Below are 27,996 nucleotides of genomic sequence, written 5' to 3' on the forward strand. Positions count from 1 at the left end.
ATGAAAAAGGAGGAAGAGGAGGCTATCACATTGAAAGAAGAAGAGGAGCATTTTGGAGTGGAAGAGGGAATAACGGCTGTAACACTGGAAGAGGAGGTAGAAGCTTTCAGAATGAAAGAAGAGGAGGAGGATATCACATTGAAAGAAGAGGAGGATGTTATAGTGAAAGAAGAGAAAGATCCGTTTGGAGTGAAAGAGGAAGAGGGGATAGAGGCTGTCACAGTGGAAGAAGAGGAGGTAGATGCTTTCAAAATAAAAAAGGAGGAAGAGGAGGCTGTTATAGTGAAAGAAGAAGAGGATGTTACAGTGAAAGACGAACCTTTTTGGGAGGAAGAGGAGGCTATCTCAATAAAAGAGAAGGTTGAAGACGTTCTGGGAGTGAAAGAGGAGGAGACAGAATATCTGATTAACACCAGTGAGTAACTGTCTAAAAAAAGTTCTGCACTCGAATAGGTTGTTCAGTACTGTATGAATTGTTAAAGGGGCAATCTGTGATTGGTGCATGCATTTTTTCACTTTTAAATGATTGATACTTTATACTCCATTTACATCGAAAATCATTTTGTGAAGTCAGCGGGTAAATATCTTTCCACACTGGGAGCTGTCTCCCAAGCTGGTCTCACTTGCTCAGAGGAAGAGAGAATTTTTCTGGATAGCCAGAAAATGTGACACGTGACTACCTATGCAAAATGTTGGGTCTGAAACCTGACAGTTCAAGTCAGGTCCGCTGAGAGAATGGAAACAGACAGCAGACAGATGGGGCTTTCTGGCGCTATGAGGCACGGGACCCTATGAAATTCACAAAGTAGTAGTACACAAAATGTAACTGGGATCCAGAACTTCACATCTAAGAGTTTAAAAGCAGAGGAGAAGTCCACATACGAGAGAGTTGTAGCCAGTGATTATTGATGAATATAACTTCTAAATGCCCAACAACTTTAGTTCAACGGTCATCAACCCCATTCAACCCCATCAGAACATGTTTAACTCTATGGAGTGGGATAGAGGAGTTAGTGAGCTGATTTTGGTCAATTCTGAATTCAACTCAGGATAACCGTTGAAGGTTGCTTACCTGTTAGCCTTGTACGTTTCTATGGCAACAAATCCTTCAGCTCCAAACCTGCTGACTCCACTTTATCCTGAATCAAGTGTCTGAGCTGCGAGTTGAGGACCAATCAAATCGTGGGCCTCTGTAGCTCAATTGGTAGAGCACGACGCTTGTAACGCCCAGGGTAGTGGGTTCGATCCCCGGGACCACCCATACGTAAAAATTAATGCACACATGACTGTAAGTCGCTTTGGATAAAAGCGTCTGCTAAATGGCATATTATTATAATATTATTATTAGGCGATTCCTCGACAGCCCAAAAACAACATAGAAACTTCATTTGGAGGAAGGATGTTTGACATGCTTTTTACATTTTACAATATCTATATTTTTTATCAGGATGAAACTAGACATTTTAGGCCCTTTTTAGACCCTGAGGTCACATGTTTACCATCTGTTTGATGTTCTCGTTCACACAGGAGAGAGACATGACTATCATGGATCCTCTGGGGAGCCTCAACAACATCCTGATGCTGGCGAGGCAGAGAAGAGTCTCTCCAGATCAGAACACCAGATGGTACAGCTTGGTCTGGTCTAGCATACAGCTTGCTCTATCGGGGTCTGGGTTTCTGTAAAGCACTTTATGACAACAGTGACATCAGCATCCATAATGATATGTGTCTGTGTCCCCTCTATATGGTTACCAGGACAACGCTAGCCCTTCCGCCCTCCCAGAATCCCCGTGTCGTACCTCTCCCAGTAGCACCTTACTGCTGGGTCTGAAGAGGTTGTCTGTGCGGCTGGTGGACTGCAGGAAAACAACGGGGCTGAGTGGAACTGTGAGAGGAGGAGAAGAGAAGAAAGGAGCAGATTTGACTCATCAAAGTAAGTGCTGTAGTTTAGTTTGAACAAATAAAATAGATCTGCCCACTGGTATCTGTTACCAGGACAACCAGCAGAGTTCTGTTAGTTGACATGAATATATACTGGTATCTGTTACCATGACAACCAGCAGAGTTCTGTTAGTTGACATGAATATATACTGGTATCTGTTACCATGACAACCAGCAGAGTTCTGTTAGTTGACATGAATATATACTGGTATCTGTTACCAGGACAACCAGCAGAGTTCTGTTAGTTGACATGAATGTATACTGGTATCTGTTACCAGGACAACCAGCAGAGTTCTGTTAGTTGACATGAATGTATACTGGTATCTGTTACCAGGACAACCAGCAGAGTTCTGTTAGTTGACATGAATATATACTGGTATCTGTTACCAGGACAACCAGCAGAGTTCTGTTAGTTGACATGAAGATACACTGGTATCTGTTACCAGGACAACCAGCAGAGTTCTGTTAGTTGACATGAATATATACTGGTATCTGTTACCAGGACAACCAGCAGAGTTCTGTTAGTTGACATGAAGATAGACTGGTATCTGTTACCAGGACAACCAGCAGAGTTCTGTTAGTTGACATGAATATATACTGGTATCTGTTACCAGGACAACCAGCAGAGTTCTGTTAGTTGACATGAATATATACTGGTATCTGTTACCAGGACAACCAGCAGAGTTCTGTTAGTTGACATGAAGATAGACTGGTATCTGTTACCAGGACAACCAGCAGAGTTCTGTTAGTTGACATGAATATATACTGGTATCTGTTACCAGGACAACCAGCAGAGTTCTGTTAGTTGACATGAAGATAGACTGGTATCTGTTACCAGGACAACCAGCAGAGTTCTGTTAGTTGACATGAATATATACTGGTATCTGTTACCAGGACAACCAGCAGAGTTCTGTTAGTTGACATGAAGATACACTGGTATCTGTTACCAGGACAACCAGCAGAGTTCTGTTAGTTGACATGAATATATACTGGTATCTGTTACCAGGACAACCAGCAGAGTTCTGTTAGTTGTCAAGAAGATACACTGGTATCTGTTACCAGGACAACCAGCAGAGTTCTGTTAGTTGACATGAAGATAGACTGGTATCTGTTACCAGGACAACCAGCAGAGTTCTGTTAGTTGACATGAATATATACTGGTATCTGTTACCAGGACAACCGGCAGAGTTCTGTTAGTTGACATGAATATATACTGGTATCTGTTAGCAGGACAACCAGCAGAGTAAATCCAGAGAGTGTGGTGAAGGATGGTTATGGTATTACATTGATAACCAACTATTCCGAGACACCAAGACCACTCCATGGCTGTTCTAAATAATTGAAAGTTCCCCTGGAAGGGACGAATAATGAAGCACCCTATACTATTCAGGTCTGGGATTGGCCTTTAAAACGGACCAATAACATCACACTACCGTGCTATACTATTCATAATGTGACGAGATCCTGAGGCCCATTGTCGTGCCATTCATCCACCGCCATCACCTCATGTTTCAGCAGGATAATGCACGGCCCCATGTCGCAAGGATCTGTACTCAATTCCTGGAAGCTGAAACTGTCCCAGTTTTTTTCCATGGCCACCATTTTCACCAGACATGTCACCCCATTGAGCATGTTTGGGATGCTCTGTAATGACGTGTACGACAGCGTGTTCCAGTTCCCCACCAATATGCAGCAGCTCGAGTGGGAGAACATTCCACAGGCCACAATCAACAGCCTGATCAACTCTATGTTAAGGCGTAACGATGCATGAGGCAAATGGTCACAGCAGGTACTGACTGGTTTCCTTATATGAACTGGAACTCAGTCAAATCTTTGAAATTGTTGCATGTTGCGTTTATATTTTTTTGTTCAGTGGTGAAGGATGTATTGCCCGAAGGAAATAGTAAAATTGCATTATACTGGGGAAAGATGGGTTAGTCTGTGGACGTCTAAGGGTTGGAATTAAGATTAGAGTGATTGGTTGATTTGAGGATGCACTTGGAGTCCAGTACAAATAGGAGGAGGCTATAGGAGAACACTACCATAGTGCCAACTGTAAAGTTTGGTGGATGAGGAATAATGGTCTGGGGCTGTTTGTCATGGTTCGGGCTAGGCCCCTTAGTTCCAGTGAAGGGAAATCTTAACGCTACAGCATACAATGACATTCTAAACGATTCTGTGCTCCTAACTTTGTGGCAACAGTTTGGGGAAGGCCCTTTCCTGTTTCAGCATGACAATGCCCCTGTGCACAAAGCGAGGTTCATGAAGAAATTATTTGTTGAGATTGGTGTGGAAGAACTTGACTGGCCTGGACAGAGCCCTGATCTCAACCCCATCGAACACCTTTGGGATGAATTGGAATGCCGACTGCGAGCCAGGCCTAATCGCCCAACATCAGTGCCCGACCTCACTAATGCTCTTGTGGCTGAATGGATGCAAGTCCCCACAGCAATGTTCCAACATCCAGTGGAAAGCCTTCCCAGAAGAGTGGAGGCTGTTATAGCAGCAAAGGGGGGACCAACTCCATATTAATGCCCATGATTTTGGAATGAGATTTTCGATGAGCAGGTGTCCACATAATTTTGATCATGTAGTGTATTTAATGTTCGACCCCATCCCTCAGCTACAGTGGGGAGAACAAATAATTTGATACACTGCCGATTTTGCAGGTTTTCCTACTTATAAAGCATGTAGAGGTCTGTCATTTATTATCATAGGTACACTTCAACTGTGAGAGACGGAATCTAAAACAAAAATCCAGAAAATCACATTGTATGATTTTTAAGTAATTAATTTGCATTTTATTGCATGACATAAGTATTTGATCACCTACCAACCAGTAAGAATTCCGGCTCTCACAGACCTGTTAGTTTTTCTTTAAGAAGCCCTCCTGTTCTCCACTCATTACCTGTATTAACTGCACCTGTTTGAACTCGTTACCTGTATAAAAGACACCTGTCCACACACTCAATCAAACAGAGTCCAACTTCTCCACAATGGCCAAGACCAGACAGCTGTGTAAGGACATCTGGGATAAAATTGTAGACCTGCACAAGGCTGGGATGGGCTACAGGACAATAGGCAAGCAGCTTGGTGAGAAGGCAACAACTGTTGGCGCAATTATTCGAAAATGGAAGAAGTTCAAGATGACGGTCAATCACCCTCGGTCTGGGGCTCCATGCAAGATCTCACCTCGTGGGGCATCAATGATCATGAGGAAGGTGAGGGATCAGCCCAGAACTACACGGCAGGACCTGGTCAATGACCTGAAGAGAGCTGGGACCACAGTCTCAAAGAAAACCATTAGTAACACACTACGCCGTCATGGATTAAAATCCTGCAGCGCACGCAAGGTCCCCCTGCTCAAGCCAGCGCATGTCCAGGCCTGTCTAAAGTTTGCCAATGACCATCTGGATAATCCAGAGGAGGAATGGGAGAAGGTAATGTGGTCTGATGAGACAAAAATATAGCTTTTTGGTCTAAACTCCACTCGCCGTGTTTGGAGGAAGAAGAAGGATGAGTACAACCCCAACAACACCATCCCAACCCGTGAAGCATGGAGGTGGAAACATCATTCTTTGGGGATGCTTTTCTGCAAAGGGGACAGGACGACTGCACCGTATTGAGGGGAGGATGGATGGGGCCATGTATCGCGAGATCTTGGCCAACAACCTCCTTCCCTCAGTAAGAGCATTGAAGATGGGTCGTGGCTTGGTCTTCCAGCATGACAACGACCCGAAACACACAGCCAGGGCAACTAAGGAGTGGCTCCGTAAGAAGCATCTCAAGGTCCTGGAGTGGCCTAGCCAGTCTCCAGACCTGAACCCAATAGAAAATCTTTGGAGGGAGCTGAAAGTCCGTATTGCCCAGCGACAGCCCCGAAACCTGAAGGATCTGGAGAAGGTCTATATGGAGGAGTGGGCCAAAATCCCTGCTGCAGTGTGTGCAAACCTGGTCAAGACCTACAGGAAACATATGATCTCTGTAATTGCAAACAAAGGTTAAGTATTAAGTTCTGCTTTTCTGATGTATCAAATACTTATGTCATGCAATAAAATGCAAATGAATTACTTAAAAATCACAGACCTCTACATGCTTTGTAAGTAGGAAAACCTGCAAAATCGGCAGTGTATCAAATACTTGTTCTCCCCAGTGTATATCTCACTGGTCATCCCCAAAGCCAACACCTCCTTTGGCCGCCATTCCTTCCAGTTCTCTGCTGCAAATGACTGGAACGAACTGCAAAAATCTCTGAAGCTGGAGACACTTATCTCCCTCACTAACTTTAAGCATCAGTTGTCAGAGCACCTTACCGATCACTGCACCTGTACACAGCCCATCTGTAATTAGCCCACCCAACTACCTCATCCCCATATTGTTATTTACATTGTTATTTATTTTGCTCATTTGCACCCCAGTATCTCTATTTGCACATCATCTTCTGCACATCTATCACTCCAGTGTTAATACTAAATTGTAATTATTTTGCACAACGGCCAATTTATTGCCTTACCTCCATAACTTACTACATTTGCACACACTGTATATATATTTTCTGTTGTATTTTTGACTTTCTGTTTTGTTTTACCCCATATGTAACTCTGTGTTGTTGTTGTTTTTATTGCACTGCTTTGCTTTATCTTGGCCAGGTCGCAGTTGTAAATGAGAACTTGTTCTCAACTGGCTTACCTGGTTAAATAAAGGTGAAACAAAATAAAATAAACTAACAGAACTCTGCTGGTTGTCCTGGTAACAGATGCCAGTCTATCTTCATGTCAACTAACAGACCTCTGCTGGTTGTCCTGGTAACAGATACCAGTCTATCTTCATGTCAACTAACAGACCTCTGCTGGTTGTCCTGGTAACAGATATGTATCTACCTGGTTAAATAAAATAATAAAATAAAAATGGCTATTGTAGATGGAAACGGCTGATTTTTAATGGAATATCTACACAGGCGTACAGAGGCCCATTATCAGCAACCACAAGTCCTGTGTTCCAATGGCACGTTGTGTTTGCTAATCCAAGTTTATCATTTTAAAAGGCTAATTGATCATTAGAAAACCCTTTTGCAATTATGTTAGCACAGCTGAAAACTGTTGTGCTGATTAAAGAAGCAATAAAACTGGCCTTCTTGAGACTAGTTGAGTATCTGGAGCATCAGCAATTGTGTGTTCGATTACAGGCTCAAAATGGCCAGAAACAAATAATTGTATTCTGAAACTCGTCAGTCTATTCTTGTTCTGAGAAATGAAGGCTATTCCATGCGAGAAATTGCCAAGAAACTGAAGATCTCGTACAATGCTGTGTACTACTCCCTTCACAGAACAGCGCAAACTGTCTCTAACCAGAATAGAAAGTGGAGTGGGAGGCCCCCGGTGCACAACTGAGCAAGAGGACAAATACATTAGAGTGTCTAGTTTGAGAAACAGACGCCTCACAGGTCCTCAACTGGCAGCTTCATTAAATAGTGCCCGCAAAACACCAGTCTCAATGTCAACAGTGAAGAGGTGACTCCGGGATGCTGACCTTCTAGGCAGAGTTGCAAAGAAAAAGCCATATCTCAGACTGCCCATCTTAATCTTTTCTTTTTATTGGCCAGTCTGAGATATGGCTTTTTCTTTGCAACTCTGCCTAGAAGGTCAGCATCCCGGAGTCGCCTCTTCACTGTTGACATGACATTGAGACTGACTAGTCTATTTATCCATTAGGGCTAATAAATGTATCCTATACTGACTAGTCTATTTATCCATTAGGTCTAATAAATGGATCCTATACTGACTAGTCTATTTATCCATTAGGTCTAATAAATGTATCCTATACTGACTAGTCTATTTATCCATTAGGTCTAATAAATGTATCCTATACTGACTAGTCTATTTATTACATTTACATTTACATTTTATTTATCTATTAGGGCTACTAAAACCATAACAACAGTCAAGTTCAATGGGGTTATTATTAGCCTACCGTTCTCTACAGCCACTCTGCTCTGAGGGATCTAGATTAAACCTCATACACAGACTTCATAGGAAGTTTCATCTTGTGGATTTCATACATGTCTGTCTAACTAAACACTGTCTTTGGCAGGAGAGAGACCAGACTCTCACTCTGACAGCAGGAAGAGCCCTTCAGGGGAACCAGACCCAGAGACGTCCAAACCAGCAAGACAACACCACTGCTCCCAGTGTGGAAAGAGTTTTAACCATTTGGGGAACCTGAAAACGCACGGGAGGACACACACTGGAGAGAAGCCGTACCATTGCTCCCTGTGTGGAAAGAGTTTTACCTATTCAGGGAGCCTGAAAGCACATACGAAAATACACACAGGGGAGAAGCCTTATCACTGCTCTCAGTGCGGAAAGAGATTTATCCAGTTTGGGAACCTGGAATCACATGAGAGAACTCACACAGGAGAAAATAGGCTTTTCCACTGTTCTCATTGTGAAAAGACTTTTAAGAATTTAGGGAACCTGAAAGTGCATGAGAAAAGCCATACAGGGGGGAAGCTTTTCCGCTGCTCCCAGTGTGGAATGATATTTACCGAGTTTAGGCACCTGACAGACCATGAGGTAACGCACACAGGGGAGATGCCATACCACTGCTCCCAGTGTGGAAAGACATATTTCACATCACATGCACTTAAACTCCATGAGAGAACACACATAGTGCTCCCGCCCTTGTCTCATATTTTTGACTGAAAATGTTTTTTTTTTGTTTATGCCACATGAAATCAAATTGTAGAAAGGATACTCAAAAAAATAAATTTAGTATTATTATTTTTAAACACTCTTTTCTTGAAAAAAACATGTTAAAACAATGATCTAACCTTAAATTCCTATTACTACCAACTCAAATAAGAACTTCCAATAATATTTTTCCAGTCAAGTTACAGAGCTCTGCCAGGCCCCTCTACAAGGGCGGTTGAGAAGTCACGAGGGTCTTACCTGCAATGTCGCATTTAGAACGGCATTTCGCATTGCATTTTTACTGATCTAAAAAAAAATATGACATACATTACTTAACATTTACATTTTAGTCATTTAGCAGACGCTCTTATCCAGAGCGACTTACAGTTAGTGAATACATTTTATTTTTTATACTGGCCCCCCGTGGGAATCGAACCCACAACCCTGGCGTTGCAAACGCCATGCTCTATCAACTGAGCTACATCCCTGCCGGCCATTCCCTCCCCTACCCTGGACGACGCTGGGCCAATTGTGCGCCGCCCATGAGTCTCCCGGTCGCGGCCGGCTGCGACAGAGCCTGGATTCGAACCAGGATCTCTAGTGGCACAGTTAGCACTGCGATGCAGTGCCTTAGAACACTGCGCCACTCAGGTCTACTTCAATGGCTTTTATAGGTAGGTAAGCATTGTCAAACGAGGACTGATCTCAATCTTGAACAACGTATGGTAATATTCAATTATATTGAAATTAATGTATTTTTTCAGGTGGTGTATATAGTGTCATGTCCCTCAAAATGTATTTCTTGAATTCCAAATGATCTAGGTTCTTCCACCATGGTTCCCAGATGTTCAGACTACATTTTACGATAATATAATGACAAAGTGCTGTTTTTTATTACTATTATAGGCTTTATTTTATAGTCTGAATATTGATTAATTGACGCCATGGGGCATGAAATGTGGATAAAACCACTTATGTTGTGTAGTAGTGGTATAATGGTAGGTTGTAATGGTTTCTCGCGGTCATCGTACACCAATTTACAATTATAACATCAATTATATATAATTATCAAATAGTAACATCCTAAACTAGCAAAAACACTTTTAATACAAAACAATGACAAGGTTTGGGGTTGGCAGCTTTAGAAAATACTTCTTTAGAGTCCTTAGGAAGGCATTTCTAAGGCCCCTGTGCTATATGGTGTGTGCATTGATCAGTTAAGTATGTGATGGGAGAGTTCTGATAGCGGCCTGTTCGTGTCTTGGGAGTGTTCAGTTTGTGGTTGTTGCGGGTTGTTGCGGGTTGTTGCGGGTTGCCCGTCAAATAATCTGCTCTCTGGTTGGGGGGGGGGGGGAGCCAATCTGCAAACAGAGTTCTGCAGGGATTTAGCAAATGTCAGGCGGATCTGCTCCCGTCTGCTCTCTCTCGAGAGAGAGACATGAGTCCTCGAGTTTTTAGGGTTTTCCGGCAGCGGGTGTAAGACCCGCCCAGAATAATGATACAGGCTGTCTTCTGGACACGCTCCAGCTGAACTGTCAAAGAGTTTGAGTGAGGCCAAGATGTGACCGTAGCATGCTTGGGGTATGAGGCCAAGATGTGACCGTAGCATGCTTGGGTACCAGGCAGGGACAGAAGGCCAAGATGTGACCGTAGCATGCTTGGGTACCAGGCAGGGACAGAAGGCCAAGATGTGACCGTAGCATGCTTGGGTACCAGGCAGGGACAGAAGGCCAAGATGTGACCATAGCATGCTTGGGTACCAGGCAGGGACAGAAGGCCAAGATGTGACCGTAGCATGCTTGGGTACCAGGCAGGGACAGAAGGCCAAGATGTGACCATAGCATGCTTGGGTACCAGGCAGGGACAGAAGGCCAAGATGTGACCGTAGCATGCTTGGGTACCAGGCAGGGACAGAAGGCCAAGATGTGACCGTAGCATGCTTGGGCACCAGGCAGGGACAGAAGGCCAAGATGTGACCGTAGCATGCTTGGGCACCAGGCAGGGACAGAAGGCCAAGATGTGACCGTAGCATGCTTGGGCACCAGGCAGGGACAGAAGGCCAAGATGTGACCGTAGCATGCTCGGGTACCAGGCAGGGACAGAAGGCCAAGATGTGACCGTAGCATGCTTGGGCACCAGGCAGGGACAGAAGGCCAAGATGTGACCGTAGCATGCTTGGGCACCAGGCAGGGACAGAAGGCCAAGATGTGACCGTAGCATGCTTGGGTACCAGGCAGGGACAGAATACTCCAGAACTGGTCTTACGTAGCCCATGTAGATGCCCAGTAGGTCTGGTGTGGTTACAGATAAGCGCTTCCTGCTGACGAGGAACAGCTTCCTGCTGGCATTTGTGGTAATGATGTCAACCTGGCTTATCCAGCGCAGGTCCTGATAATATATGGAGTGGCTGCGGTTCTGACTTTTTAGGGATCTTTAGTCCAAGGATTTATGTGTATTGTTAGATATCACTGTTGGAGCTAGGAACATAAGCATTTTAGTCATTTAGCAGACGCTCTTATCCAGAGCGACTTACATGAGCAATTAGGGTTAAGTGCCTTGCTCAAGGGCACATCGACAGATTTTTCACCTAGTCGGCTCGGGGATTAGAACCAGCAACCTTTCGGTTACTGGCACAACGCTCTTAACCACTAAGCTACCTGCCGCCCATCTGCTAAATATGTGTACGGACCGATTTTGATTTGAAAAGATCCGTAGCTTTCCAAAGCTTCTGCTGTGAAAACTGACGCACTGGCATTTTCCATATTTGAAGCGTGTCCTTAAGAACATGATCCAAAGTGCTAATTTCAGGCAGCGCTGATAGGGATATTTAAGACCAACCAAACGCTGGTTTTAGCGGTAACGCAGTTGGTTATGGCATGAATATTGACAGCGGAAACGCAGCCTATCCAGCCGTGACGCACCCTGCTCATAAACGCACGGAACAAGAGCAGCCTAATATGCTTTTGGTGCCTGTATACTACGTATTTAGAAACATAAACTAATGTTTTTTTCCCCCATTTCGTTGTATTTGATTAAAAACCAAGCCCTCTTCTCAATTAAGGCTTTTATTTTTTGGGGGGACTGCCCAATGCAATCGCGAAGTAGTCAAGACTGCCGATAAAGGGATTGGCTCCTGAGACTTCTTGGAAGTAAATCTTAAACACCAAAGCTTTATTAAAAATATCAAGTTTGAGAGGATTTAAACAGTGAGCTGACATTCACTTTTTATTTTTCACTTTCCCACATTAGCCATGCAGGTCCCGTTTTGGACGTGTGTAAAAAAAAAAACTCCATGATGTAGGCTACGTGTCCATGCCCATCATGACACGAGAGATGAGAACCTCGGTGAATACCGGTGAACCTCGTATTCAGAAGTAACCTGTAAAAATGGGCTTGTTTTCCGTTTCATATGTTCTGAACCCAAGCCCTCCCTAAGGCGTTCTATAACGAAGTCCGGTTCAACTCCTCCAGGAGTCTTTTTTTTTATCCTGGAGGTTTTATGATGTCATTACATTTCACATGTATTTATTGTTGTTTCAAAAAATAAAAAGTGCTTGTTTTTTATTAGATTTTATTACAAGCAAACTTATTAGAATGATTCACCTTCCTAGTTTTATGTTTACGACATGCGTGGCGCGCATTCAATGCAACTTCTGGAGATGTGTAAATGTGATCTGGTTCTGGTTCTGATTATGTTGATAAAACACAGGCCTATTCAGGAGCAGTATAACGGCGAGCGGACGTTCTCCCTTTCTGTTTATATTGGGATCTTTGTCCAGCTGCTGTGAAAAGTTTGGATGAGCGTAAAACCCTCCGTAGTCTGCGTTGTTTTACAACAACCACCCAGCTACCGCCCAGCGCTGACCATTGCGTTAGGTTTGTTAAAATAGAGCCCTACGGGTAAAACATGAATAATTATCATTAAAGATTGAATGCTGTGGTGTTTCTGTCTTACACTTACTTTATGCTATTATATTCGGTTCTGTTATGTAGAATATGGTGTTCATTATGTGAGATCTAGCAGACATTGATTCAGCTTGATCTAACTTTATTAGTTGCCTTACCTCCATAACTTGCTACATTTGCACACACTGTATATATATTTTCTGTTGTATTTTTTGACTTTATGTTTTGTTTTACCCCATATGTAACTCTGTGTTGTTTTTATCGCACTGCTTTGCTTTATCTTGGCCAGGTCGCAGTTGTAAATGAGAACTTGTTCTCAACTGGCTTACCTGGTTAAATAAATGTGAAATAAAATATAAAAAATTAAAGGAGCACCATTCAGCTTTGATCTAACGTTATTAAAGGAGCACCATTCTCCTGAGAAGCCTGTTCTCTACAAGTAAAGTAGAGACTATACACATGCGCTGAATCATCAGGAAGCTCTGGATCTTTTAGTCTTTAATCTGCTGACTAAAGATCCCCAAAAAGTTGGATCTGCAGCCCCGGCCAATAATATAATTTGTTGTAAACAGTTCAATCCGATTTTTCACAAAAACAAAGTATAATGTGGTCCTCTGTAGCTCAGCTGGTAGAGCACTGCGCTTGTAACGCCAAGGTAGTTGGTTCGATCCCCGGGACCACCCATACACAAAAAAAATGTATGCACGCATGACTGTAAGTCGCTTCGCGTCTGCTAAATGGCATATTATATATATATATATATATATATATATATATATATATATATATACAGTTGAAGTCAGAGGTTTACATACACTTAGGTTGGAGTAATTAAAACTGGTTTTTCAACCACTCCACAAATTTCTTGTTAACAAACTATCATTTTGGCAAGTCGGTTAGGACATCTACTTTGACATGCATGACACAAGTAATTTTTCCAACAATTGTTTGCAGACAGATTATTTCACTTATAATTCACTGTATCACAATTCCAAGTTGACTGTGCCTTTAAACAGCTTGGACAATTCCAGAAAATTATGTCATGGCTTTAGAAGCTTCTGATAGGCTAATTGACATCATTTGAGTCAACTGGAGGTGTACCTGTGGATGTATTTCAAGGCCTACCTTTCAACTCAGTGCCTCTTTGCTTGAAATCATGGGAAAATCAAAAGAAATCAGCCAAGACCTCAGGAAAAAAATGTGTAGACCTCCACATGGTTCATACTTGGGAGCAATTTCCAAACGCCTGAAGGTACCACATTCATCTGTACAAATAATAGTACGCAAGTATAAACACCATGGGACCACGCAGCCGTCATACCGCTCAGGAAAGGAGACGTGTTCTGTCTCCTAGAGATGAACGTACTTTGGTCCGAAAAGTGCAAATCAATCAAAGAACAACAGCAAAGGACCTTGTGAAGATGCTGGAGGAAACAGGTACAAAAGTATCTATATCCACAGTAAAATGAGTCCTATATCGACATAACCTGAAAGGCCGCTTAGCAAGGAAGAAGCCACTGCTCCAAAACCGCCATAAAAAAGCCAGACTACGGTTTGCAACTGCACATGGGGACAAAGATCGTACTTTTTGGAGAAATGTCCTCTGGTCTGATGAAACAAAAATATAACTGTTTGGCCATAATGACCATCGTTATGTTTGGAGGAAAAAGGGGGTGGCTTGCAAACCGAAGAACACCATCTCAACTGTGAAGCACGGGGGTGGCAGCATCATGCTGTGGGGGTGCTTTGCTGCAGGAGGGACTGGTGCACCTCACAAAATTGATGGCACCATGAGAAAGGAAAATTTTGTGGATATATAGAAGCAACATCTCAAGACATCAGTCAGGAAGTTAAAGCTTGGTTGCAAATGGGTCTTCCAAATGGACAATGACCCCAAGCATACTTCCAAAGTTGTGGGGAAATGGCTTAAGGACAACAAAGTCAAGGTATTGGAGTGGCCATCACAAAGCCCTGACCTCAATCCTATAGAACATTTGTGGGCAGAACTGAAAAAGTGTGTGCGAGTCAGGAGGAATGAGCCAAAATTCACCCAACTTATTGTGGGAAGCTTGTGGAAGGCTACCCGAAACGTTTGACCCAAGTTAAGCAATTTAAAGGCAATACTACCAAATACTAATTGAGTGTATGTAAACTTCTGACCCACTGGGAATGTGATGAAAGAAATAAAAGCTGAAATAAATCATTCTCTCTACTATTATTCTGACATTTCACATTCTTAAAATAAAGTGGTGATCCTAACTGACATAAGACAGGGAATTTTTACTAGGATTAAATGTCAGGGATTGTGAAAAACTGAGTTTAAATGTATTTGGCTAAGGTGTATGTAAACTTCCGACTTCAACTGTATATACCCCACTTGTAGTCCACTGGTTGAGCCCATTAAAAAATAATATATACAGTGGGGAGAACAAGTATTTGATACACTGCCGATTTTGCAGGTTTTCCTACTTACAAAGCATGTATACTTATGTCATGCAATAAAATGCAAATTAATTACTAAAAAATCATACAATGTGATTTTCTGGATGTTTGTTTTAGATTCCGTCTCTCACAGTTGAAGTGTACCTATGATAAAAATTACAGACCTCTACATGCTTTGTAAGTAGGAAAACCTGCAAAATCGGCAGTGTATCAAATACTTGTTCTCCCCACTGTATGTATATCTTGCATTTTAGCCATTTTATATTTGAACAATTATTGATATATTCCTTCTCTTCAAGGTCTACTAACAGGATACAAATGATGTCCGTTTCATTGTTGTCACGGTTTCGGCCGAGGCTGCCTCTCTTCCTTGCTCGGGCAGGCTTCGGCGTTCGTTGTCTCCGGAATACTAGCTGCCACCGTTGCATGTTTCTATGTTCGTTTGCTTTTGTCTAATTGTTGTCACACCTGTTTTCGTTTAGTGAATTAGTGTCCTATAAGTTCTCCTTGGGTTTGTGTTAGTGTTGTGTGTGATTGTTTTCACTGTCGTGCTTTGTTGCTGGATGTTTTGAAATTTTGCTCGGTAGAGCTGTCCTCCATAGTTTGGAGAGTTTTGTCGCACCTGTCTGTGCGCCCGTTTTGTTTCGCCTGCGCGCGGAGTTTCGCCTTCGGGCTATTTAGTGCTTGCACGGTTTAGAGATTTCACTAAAGTCTTTGGAACTATACTTCTGCGTCCTGCGCCTGATTCCACCACCACACCCACTTACAACATCCTTGACAATTGTGGAGTATGTTCGTTTCAATGTACACGCTATGTGATTAAAATTATCATTTTCAAAACTCTGACATGGTGCAATTTTTGTGTGTGAATTATCTGTGTGTGATTACTACTGATTGTCAAGTGCAATTTGCATGTGATGCATTTGCTCCATTGTTGACATGACGATTGGTATCTTACAGAGTGTGGCTTTAAGGGTCAGAGACTGGTTTAAATCCCATCAATAAACCAAGCAGCCCAGACCCAGCTGCTATCGCGTTGATTAAGAAAAAAAAGCCACCCCTTAAGACTAACGTTTTAAAACGTCTAGGCATGTTTTGTATTACTGGTTAATACAGGAGTTCCCAAACTTTTTTGGCCCACGACCCGCAAAACACCATTTTCAACGTCAACAGTTTAGAGGCGACTCCGGGATGCTGACCTTCTAGGCAGAGTTGCAAAAAAAAAGCCATATCTCAGACTGCCCATCTTAATCTTTTCTTTTTATTGGCCAGTCTGATATATAACTTTTTCTTTGCAACTCTGCCTAGAAGGTCAGCATCCCGGAGTCGCCTCTTCACTGTTGACGTTGAGACTGGTGTTTTGCGGGTACTATTTAATGAAGCTGCCAGTTGAGGACCTGTGAGTTGTCTGTTTCTCAAACTAGACACTAATGTATTTATCCTCTTGCTCAGTTGTGCACCGGGGCCTCCCACTCCTCTTTCTATTCTGGTTAGAGCCAGCAATTTCTCGCATTGGAATAGCCTTCATTTCTCAGAACAAGAATAGACACGAGTTTCAGAAGAAAGTTATTTGTTTCTGGCCATATTGAGCCTGTAATCGAACCCACAATTGCTGATGCTCCAGATACTCAACTAGTCTCGAGAGGGACAGTTTTATTGCTTCTTTAATCAGCACAACAGTTTTCAGCTGTGCTAACATAATTGCTAAAGGGTTTTCTAATGATCAATATGCCTTTTAAAATGATAAACTTGGATTAGCAAACACAACGTGCCATTGGAACACAGGACTGATGGTTGCTGATAATGGGCCTCTGTACGCCTGTGTAGATATTCCATTAAAAATCAGCCGTTTCCAGCTACACTAGCCATTTACAAAAATGTCTACACTGTATTTCTTATCAATTTGATGTTATTTTAATGGGCAAAAAAATTGCTTTTCTTTCAAAAACCAGGACATTTCTAAGTGACCATCAAAAAACATTTAATTGATGGTTAAAGTAATTGACCCATTGTCAAATGCTCTGTTAAATGATTTAACAATTTAAAGTATTTTAAGATGTGAACCTTTTGTGAACCAGTTTTTGCCATTGGGTTTGGGCATCAGACTCCAGAGCCCCTTTATTGCAGAGTTGTCAATGAGGTGTCTGGTTTTCAATTGGCTAACACATGCTTTGTACAGGCCGAAAGATGGTGTGTTGGGATGCTATCGGAAACATTTAATTACAGACATTAATTACCACCAGTTAGATGTTGTTATTACAGTGTAACTATGAATTATTGCAATGACTTACAATATTTGTTGCAGTGTAATTACATATGTAATTACACTACAAAAAACACCTTCAAATTAAGTGTTACCGAATATTACAGTGACAGGAGAGGAAGCTTTCATAATGAAAAAGGAGGAAGAGGGGGCTGTCACATTGAAAGAAGAAGAGGAGGATGTTATAGTGAAAGAGGAGGAAGAGGAGGCTATCACATTGAAAGAAGAAGAGGATGTTATAGTGAAAAAGGAGAGGAAGCTTTCATAATGAAAAAGGAGGAAGAGGAGGATATTACACTGAAAGAAGAGAATGTAGTGAAAGAAGAGGAAGACCATTTTAGAGTGAAAGAGGAAGAGCGTGCTATCTCAATAAAATAGAAGGAGGAAGACGTTTTGGGAGTGAAAGAGGAGGAGGTAGAAGAGGAAGAATAACACCAGTGAGTACTGTCATAAAAACAGGGGCACAAACTATGCACTTGTTGAACTAATGTGTGGTTCAGTACTGTAGGAATTGTTAAAGGGGCAATCTGTGATTGGTACATGCATTTTTTAAATGCACAAAACATACAAATAAATGACAGTTTACATAACAGTTATAGACAAGAACAACATAAGATAATATTACATAAAATTACAAATAAAATACAATAATAATTTCATTGCATAGAGAAAAGTACTGGTAAGAAGTAAAAGAAAACATGAGATCTGTTTGTTTTGCAATGATTTCTGACAGAATAAACATAGTAGTGAATATTTTACTAAACTGCGTTACCCACTCCAGTCAGCAGATGGAGATGTGAGTCTTTCAGGTGATTCTTCTTGCGTGACGTATAATCTAGTGGACGGGACGCTTCTTCATCAACAACACTGTTACTGATTCAACCACCTCGCTAGCCAACATAAAACCGAAATATTGACGTTTCTTTGGCAACTTTTGTGTATATTAATCTCGGTGTTTTAAACACTATTCTGTTTAAGTATCTACTGGTTAAATTAACATAATTTGCTTGTTACATTTGCAAACGTGTTAAGGTTTTTGCTGAGCTTAGCACTAGGCTAGTCGCTAGCTAACATCCCCTGACCATGAGCTCACTAAACTACTCCTCCCCTGCTAAAGAAGAGGAGGTCTGGTGTATGGAGAAAGAAGCTCTGGGGCTGAACATTGTCGTGAAACAAGAAGAGGAGGATATTACAGTGAAAGGAGAGGAAGAAGCTTTCAGAATTAAACAGGAGGAAGAGGATACTATAACATTGAAAGAGGAGGAGGATGTTACACTGAAAGCAGATAAAGAACCTTTTGGAGTGAAAGAGAAAGAGGAGTATATTACAATGAAAGGAGAGGAAGAAGCTTTCAGAATTAAACAGGAGGAAGAGGAGGCTATAACACTGAAAGAAGAAGAGGATGTTACAGTGAAAGAAGAGAAAGATCCGTATGGAGTGAAAGAGGAAGAGGGGGTAGAGGCTGTCACAGTGGAAGAGGAGGAGGTAGAAGCTTTCAGAATCAAAAAGGAGGAAGAGGAGGCTATCACATTGAAAGAAGAAGATGAGGATGTTACAGTAAAAGAAGAGGAAGAACCTTTTAGAGAGGAAGAGGGCATCTCAATAAAAGAGGAGGAGGAGACAGAAGATGTGATTAACACCAGTGAGTACTGTATTAAAAACGGGCACAAACTATGCAGTGCTTTAACTAATGTGTGGTTTTTAAGGGGCATTCTACTGAAGTTATATACTTCAATATGTTGTTCAGTACTGTATAAATTGCACATGCATTTTTACTTTTAAATTCATTGTATATAGGCCTACCCCAAACTTAGACCTAATGGCAATTCCATAGCGGGGGGGGGACGACAATTTTTTTTACATTTTAAATTTTTTGTCATTTAGCAGACGCTCTTATCCAGAGCGACTTACAGTTAGTGAGTGCATACATTATTAATGTTTTTTAAATATTTTATTTACTGGCCCCCCGTGGGAATCGAACCCACAACCCTGGCGCTGCAAACGCCATGCTCTACCAACTGAGCTACATCCCTGCCGGCCATTGCCTCCCCTACCCTGGACGACGCTGGGCCAATTGCGCGCCACCCCATGGGTCTCCCGGTCGCGGCCGGCTACGACAGAGCCTGGATTCGAACCAGGATCTCTAGTGGCACAGCTAGCACTGCATGCCTTAGACCACTGCGCCACATCCTTGAGATAACGCAGATGGAATCCAGACATTATATTTAAAACCAGGGTAGTAGTGGAAGGTAAAGAAATGTAAACGCCATTTACTCACCTTTTTAATTTGTGAAATATCGCTTACTAAAACTGTTCATTTTGTTAATTAAGCGTTTACCCACTTATTATTGCGTTCCCAGCATTGATCAAAGATCAGAACGTTTTATATTCTTGATCCGAGCTCTAATTGCACCTCTTTTGCGAATGAGTGGAATCATGAACAGTTGTTTGTTCGTTATGTTTGCCTGCGCCCCCGCGGATTTGCCTTGTTAGCAGCACATTGCGTTTTCTTTTACACCCGCTACGTTAGTTTAGATTTTGATAGCGAAAACCTGAAAAAAAAGAGAAGTCAGAAACCGTTATTATTGTTATTATTACTACTATTATTCCAGAGGACGATGCGGACGAGATTAGTTTTATCCAAACTGCCCCCTGTAATTCTTTCTTTTTTTTTCCAATAAATTGACAGTTATGACAGAAGCCTGGAGGTTTTTTTTTCTAGGCGTGAAGATATTTCAACAAGTCCAGGCGATATCAGGGCCACACTGATAACTCCAGCTTGGTTCCACACGTTTCTAAACCAAACCAAACCATCTTTTGGTATAGTGTCGCCATAATATTTGGAATTGAGGAAGTGTGATCATAATCATCAGGATATTTTTAACGATCCGCAGCACGTCCTAAATGCCCGCCCAGCCTTCAGATGTAAACAGCTTAAACAGGGCACTTGCACTTGAGATGCGTTTTAAGGCCATGGATGAGAAAGTGAACTTATCATTTCCAAACGTTTAGGTCAGTTGTATGCTGCTTTGCGATCTATTAACATAATTAAAGGGTTAACATTAAATAGGCGCTATTTTTTTTTACTGATGCATTTGGCAATATTCAAGTCATACGCACAAAATATATTAACAAAATCATCCACTGTGAAAGTTGATACATGTAGGCCCTTCATATGTAGGCTATGAGCAGCACTTCATATAGAGGCAATGAGCAGCCCTTCATATAGAGGCTATGGGCAGCCCTTCATATAAAGAGTATATGGGCAGCCCTTCATATAGAGGCTATGAGCAGCACTTCATATAGAGGCTATGGGCAGCCCTTCATATAGAGGCTATGAGCAGCACTTCATATATAGGCTATGAGCAGCACTTCATATAGAGGCTATGGGCAGCCCTTCATATAGAGGCTATGGGCAGCCCTTCATATAGAGGCTATGAGCAGCACTTCATATAGAGGCTATGGGCAGCCCTTCATATAGAGGCTATGGGCAGCACTTCATATAGAGGCTATGAGCAGCACTTCATATAGAGGCTATGGGCAGCCCTTCATATAGAGGCTATGGGCAGCCCTTCATATAGAGGCTATGAGCAGCCCTTCATATAGAGGCTATGAGCAGCCCTTCATATGTAGGCTATGGGCAGCACTTCATATAGAGGCTATGAGCAGCCCTTCATATAGAGGCTATGAGCAGCCCTTCATATAGAGGCTATGAGCAGCCCTTCATATAGAGGCTATGAGCAGCCCTTCATATAGAGGCTATGAGCAGCCCTTCATATAGAGGCTATGAGCAGCCCTTCATATGTAGGCTATGGGCAGCACTTCATATAGAGGCTATGAGCAGCCCTTCATATAGAGGCTATGAGCAGCCCTTCATATGTAGGCTATGGGCAGCCCTTCATATAGAGGCTATGGGCAGCACTTCATATAGAGGCTATGGGCAGCCCTTCATATAGAGGCTATGGGCAGCCCTTCATATATAGGCTATGAGCAGCACTTCATATAGAGGCTATGAGCAGCACTTCATATAGAGGCTATGGGCAGCCCTTCATATAGAGGCTATGGGCAGCCCTTCATATAGAGGTTATGGGCAGCACTTCATATAGAGGCTATGGGCAGCCCTTCATATAGAGGCTATGAGCAGCACTTCATATAGAGGCTATGGGCAGCCCTTCATATAGAGGCTATGGGCAGCCCTTCATATAGAGGCTATGAGCAGCACTTCGTTACAATTGATCAAATCAGTTATTGTTTTCTTGATCAAACCGTGAGCAACACCTGTCAAACTCATTTCTCTCAAAACACAGGGATGTCGATTCCCACGGGACTAGTATTACCAGAGGACCTTGGAGTTATTCTGGCTTGAATTGTTACTCTCCTGCCATGTAAAAATGACTGACATTGGCAGATTCAGACGGGACTGAAATGACAGATGTGATGCACATAATTAGAGTACCCAGTAAAACTAATCCCGTCCAAATAGGGCTGTTTTCCTCGTCTCTGTCTGCAGCTGCCTCCGCCACATTGTTCTCAATCCCAATATGCTGGTTCATTTTGCTATTATGCACATAGCAACATAGGGAAAAGCGCCAATCATACGGGGCACTGAAGATTGTTTCAGAACCGCGGACAGCGACCATATCCAACGCGGTAGAAAGTGCATTTGTTATAGAATAATATTAGATTTTTTGAGTGTTGGACCATTTATGTTTTACATAATATAACCATAGAGGCCTCCTGTAGCTCAGTTGGTAGAGCATGGCGCTTGCGACGCCAGGGTTGTGGGTTCGATTGCCACGGGAGGACCAGTATGAAAAATGTATGCACTCACTAACTGTAAGTCGCTCTGGATAAGAGCGTCTGCTAAATGAATAAAATGTTAAAATGTAAATAGACAATTTCAGAAGCACATGTCTTAGACTGATGGACTGAGCCATCCCTCTGGCCTCCAATGGATTAGTCCACTGAGACAGGAGCCAATCAGAAGTGTCTTGTGCACCAATGAAGAAGACAAAATTGCTACTGCTCGAATAAAGAAATCTTGACCAAACAACCGACGAGTCGACTAAACGGGCTCAGCCCTGAAAAACACCAACAGCCTATTGACCAAACAACCGACGAGTCGACTAAATGGGGTCAGCCCTGAAAAACACCAACAGCCTATTGACCAAACAACCGACGAGTCGACTAAATGGGGTCAGCCCTAAAAACACCAACAGCCTATTGACCAAACAACCGACGAGTCGACTAAATGGGGTCAGCCCTGAAAAACATAAACAGCCTATTGACCAAACAACCGACGAGTCGACTAAATGGACTCAGCCCTGAAAAACATAAACAGCCTATTGACCAAACAACCGACGAGTCGACTAAATGGGGTCAGCCCTAAAAAACATAAACACGAATATTGAAAATATATTTTTCAACATAATTTGAGAGTAATGACACCATTTGGTAAGCATTACCAACAGAGTGAATGTGAAAATGGATTCAAAAAAGTTTTGCCCTCTGCTGGTGATTTGCAGGATGTGCAATGACACAAGTCAAAGGAGGGCTGTGATTGGTTACATTGCCTACTATGCCAATTTCTCTGTATATAATGGGCCATAACATTAAAACTAGTAGAGACCCCACTCTGAAATTGTGATGCAAAACCCACCACCACAAACAAAAGCTCTTTCTCTGAGAAATTGTATTAGTATAAAATAATATAATCCCCCCCCCCCAAAAAAAATTATGCACATAGCAACATAGGGAAAAGCGCCAATCATACGGGGCACTGAAGATTGTTTCAGAACCGCGGACAGCGACCATATCCAACGCGGTAGAAAGTGCATTTGTTATAGAATAATATTAGATTTTTTGAGTGTTGGACCATTTATGTTTTACATAATATAACCATAGAGGCATCCTGTAGCTCAGTTGGTAGAGCATGGCGCTTGCGACGCCAGGGTTGTGGGTTCGATTGCCACGGGAGGACCAGTATGAAAAATGTATGCACTCACTAACTGTAAGTCGCTCTGGATAAGAGCGTCTGCTAAAGGAATAAAATGTTAAAATGTAAATAGACAATTTCAGAAGCACATGTCTTAGACTGATGGACTGAGCCATCCCTCTGGCCTCCAATGGATTAGTCCACTGAGACAGGAGCCAATCAGAAGTGTCTTGTGCACCAATGAAGAAGACAAAATTGCTACTGCTCGAATAAAGAAATCTTGACCAAACAACCGACGAGTCGACTAAACGGGCTCAGCCCTGAAAAACACCAACAGCCTATTGACCAAACAACCGACGAGTCGACTAAATGGGGTCAGCCCTGAAAAACACCAACAGCCTATTGACCAAACAACCGACGAGTCGACTAAATGGGGTCAGCCCTAAAAAACACCAACAGCCTATTGACCAAACAACCGACGAGTCGACTAAATGGGGTCAGCCCTGAAAAACATAAACACGAATATTGACCAAACAACCGACGAGTCGACTAAATGGGGTCAGCCCTAAAAAACACCAACAGCCTATTGACCAAACAACCGACGAGTCGACTAAATGGACTCAGCCCTGAAAAACATAAACAGCCTATTGACCAAACAACCGACGAGTCGACTAAATGGGCTCAGCCCTGAAAAACACCAACAGCCTATTGACCAAACAACCGACGAGTCGACTAAATGGACTCAGCCCTGAAAAACATAAACAGCCTATTGACCAAACAACCGACGAGTCGACTAAATGGGGTCAGCCCTAAAAACACCAACAGCCTATTGACCAAACAACCGACGAGTCGACTAAATGGGGTCAGCCCTGAAAAACATAAACACGAATATTGAAAATATATTTTTCAACATAATTTGAGAGTAATGACACCATTTGGTAAGCATTACCAACAGAGTGAATGTGAAAATGGATTCAAAAAAGTTTTGCCCTCTGCTGGTGATTTGCAGGATGTGCAATGACACAAGTCAAAGGAGGGCTGTGATTGGTTACATTGCCTACTATGCCAATTTCTCTCTATATAATGGGCCATAACATTAAAACTAGCAGAGACCCCACTCTGAAATTGTGATGCAAAACCCACCACCACAAACAAAAGCTCTTTCTCTGAGAAATTGTATTAGTATAAAATAATATAATCCCCCCCCCCAAAAAAAAAAAATGAGGGATACAATGAGGGATACAAATTACACTGAACCAAAATATAAACGCAACATGTAAAGTGTTTTCATGAGCTGAAATAAAAGAGCCCTGAAATTTTCCAAACACACAAAAAGCTTATTTCTCTCGGTGCTGAGGAGTATTTCTGTCTGTAATAAAGCCCCTTTAGTGGGGGAACAACTCCTTCTGATTGGCTGGGCCTTGGCTCCCCAGTGGGTGGACCTATGGCTGCACCCCTCCCCAGTCATGTGACATCCATAGATTAGGGCCTAATATTTTTTTTTTCAATTGTCTGGTTTCCTTATATGAATTGTTGCATGTTGCGTTTATATTTTTGTTCAGTATATATTGAAAGCAGGTGCTTCCACACAGGTGATTCACTGTGCTAACACTAGGTACCAGAGTCTCCCTTTAAAGCCGCAGTGTAAGACGTTTACCATCAAACAGTGGGCCCCCAACAAAACATTATTAACAATGGATCAAATGCAGCCTATGACTGATTGAAATACTGTGGTCCTCAATATCTGTTATTATAGTGCTCTGCTCAGCATAAAGACATGGCTTTCCATGAGAGCAAGAGTTGGAGCTATATATATACTGTATAATATAAGCCATTTAGCAGACGCTTTTATCCAAAGCGACTTAGTCATGCCTGCATACATTTGTACATATGGGTGGCCCCAATGGGAATCGAACTAAGGACCTGTGGTGTTGCAAGCGCCATGTTCTACCAACTGATCCACACAGATGACCGAGGAGCTCTACATTTGTTTTTAAAATCACACAAATAATTGTTTAAATTAGTAAATGTTTGAAAACTGCTCTGATTTGGACTAAAACCACATAGGAAGTCAGTTTTGTCATGTGGAGGTTTCATTCAGGTCTCTCTTTAAATAAGTACTCTGTCTTTGGCAGGAGAAAGACCAGACTCAGAGGAACCAGAGCCAGGGGCGTATAAATCAGCAAGACGACACGACTGCTCCCACTGCGGGAAGAGTTTTACCGAGTTAGGGCACCTGAAAGCGCATGAGAGAATGCACACAGGGGAGAAGCCTTACCAATGCTCCCTGTGTGGAAAGAGTTTTTCCTTGTCAGCAAGCCTGAAAAGACATGAGAGGACACACACAAGAGATACGCTTTTCCAATGCTCTCAGTGTGAAAATAGTTTTTCCTTGTTAGCAAGCTTGAAAAGACATGAGAGGATACACACAGGTGATAAGACTTTCCACTGCTCCCAGTGTGAAAAGAGTTTTACACGGTTAGGGAACCTGAAAAAACATAAAAGAATACACTCAGGAGAGAAGCCTTTCCAATGCTCCCAGTGTGAAAAGGGTTTTACAGAGTTAGGGAACATGAAAAGACATGAGAGGACACACACAGGAGATAAGCCTCATCGCTGTTCCCAGTGTGGAAAAGGTTTTACCCAGTTAGGACACCTGAAAGTGCATGAGAGAATACACACAGGGGAGAAGCCTTACCACTGCTCAGATTGTGGGAAGACCTATTCCTCATCACGGTCACTTAAAAGTCATGTGAGAATCCACACAGGAGAGAAGAAGCCTTACTTCTCCTAGTGTGTAAATTGATATTTCACATCATATTGACTTAATTACTTCTCCTAGTGTGTAAATTGATATTTCACATCACATTGACTTACAGTGGGGGAAAAAAGTATTTAGTCAGCCACCAATTGTGCAAGTTCTCCCACTTAAAAAGATGAGAGAGGCCTGTAATTTTCATCATAGGTACACGTCAACTATGACAGACAAAATGAGAGAAAAAAATCCAGAAAATCACATTGTAGGATTTTTAATGAATTTATTTGCAAATTATGGTGGAAAATAAGTATTTGGTCAATAACAAAAGTTTCTCAATACTTTGTTATATACCCTTTGTTGGCAATGACACAGGTCAAACGTTTTCTGTAAGTCTTCACAAGGTTTTCACACACTGTTGCTGGTATTTTGGCCCATTCCTCCATGCAGATCTCCTCTAGAGCAGTGATGTTTTGGGGCTGTCGCTGGGCAACACGGACTTTCAACTCCCTCCAAAGATTTTCTATGGGGTTGAGATCTGGAGACTGGCTAGGCCACTCCAGGACCTTGAAATGCTTCTTACGAAGCCACTCCTTCGTTGCCCGGGCGGTGTGTTTGGGATCATTGTCATGCTGAAAGACCCAGCCACGTTTCATCTTCAATGCCCTTGCTGATGGAAGGAGGTTTTCACTCAAAATCTCACGATACATGGCCCCATTCATTCTTTCCTTTACACGGATCAGTCGTCCTGGTCCCTTTGCAGAAAAACAGCCCCAAAGCATGATGTTTCCACCCCCATGCTTCACAGTAGGTATGGTGTTCTTTGGATGCAACTCAGCATTCTTTGTCCTCCAAACACGACGAGTTGAGTTTTTACAATAAAGTTCTATTTTGGTTTCATCTGACCATATGACATTCTCCCAATCCTCTTCTGGATCATCCAAATGCACTCTAGCAAACTTCAGACGGGCCTGGACATGTACTGGCTTAAGCAGGGGGACACGTCTGGCACTGCAGGATTTGAGTCCCTGGCGGCGTAGTGTGTTACTGATGGTAGGCTTTGTTACTTTGGTCCCAGCTCTCTGCAGGTCATTCACTAGGTCCCCCCGTGTGGTACTGGGATTTTTGCTCACCGTTCTTGTGATCATTTTGACCCCACGGGGTGAGATCTTGCGTGGAGCCCCAGATCGAGGGAGATTATCAGTGGTCTTGTATGTCTTCCATTTCCTAATAATTGCTCCCACAGTTGATTTCTTCAAACCAAGCTGCTTACCTATTGCAGATTCAGTCTTCCCAGCCTGGTGCAGGTCTACAATTTTGTTTCTGGTGTCCTTTGACAGCTCTTTGGTCTTGGCCATAGTGGAGTTTGGAGTGTGACTGTTTGAGGTTGTGGACAGGTGTCTTTTATACTGATAACAAGTTCAAACAGGTGCCATTAATACAGGTAACGAGTGGAGGACAGAGGAGCCTCTTAAAGAAGAAGTTACAGGTCTGTGAGAGCCAGAAATCTTGCTTGTTTGTAGGTGACCAAATACTTATTTTCCACCATAATTTGCAAATAAATTCATTCAAAATCCTACAATGTGATTTTCTGGATTTTATTTCTCAATTTGTCTGTCATAGTTGACGTGTACCTATGATGAAAATTACAGACCTCTCTCATCTTTTTAAGTGGGAGAACTTGCACAATTGGTGGTTGACTAAACACTTTTTTTTCCCCCACTGTAATTACTTCTCCTAGTGTGTAAATTGATATTTCACATCACATTGACTTAAAGTTCATCAGAGAATATACACAGTGCTCCCATTGTCTTATATTGTTGACTGAGAATGTTTTCTTGTTTATACCATATGAAATGTAATTATACAAAGTATACTCAAAAATCTATTTGTATGTTTTTATTAGAAAACATAAATTGAATATGGAGTGTGTCAGTTTGAATACAGAGTAGATCAGATTCCATGTGTTTAAATTGTCCTTTTTTAAACTCTGACTGTGTGTGTTTATCTGGGTGTGTCATTCCTCCAGCACTACAGGTAATCAAGTGATATTTGGATGTGATGC

General features: G+C 42.3%; 1 protein-coding gene across 1 annotated transcript; it reads left to right on the forward strand.

The window, feature by feature from the left end:
- Positions 1 to 27,980, forward strand: LOC311126516 (uncharacterized protein; the record flags this gene model as incomplete). Its single annotated transcript, XM_084200512.1, has 6 exons — positions 1 to 96; positions 199 to 415; positions 1,528 to 1,625; positions 1,756 to 1,933; positions 25,312 to 25,719; positions 27,961 to 27,980. 6 exons carry the CDS (start codon positions 1 to 3, stop codon positions 27,978 to 27,980), a joined length of 1,017 nt encoding a protein of 338 aa, XP_084056638.1.
- Between the last annotated feature and the right edge of the window lie 16 nt (positions 27,981 to 27,996).

The sequence above is a fragment of the Coregonus lavaretus genome (assembly GCF_964263955.1).
Source record: "Coregonus lavaretus genome assembly, contig: HAP1_SCAFFOLD_129, whole genome shotgun sequence".
Taxonomy (NCBI): Eukaryota; Metazoa; Chordata; class Actinopteri; order Salmoniformes; family Salmonidae; genus Coregonus; species Coregonus lavaretus.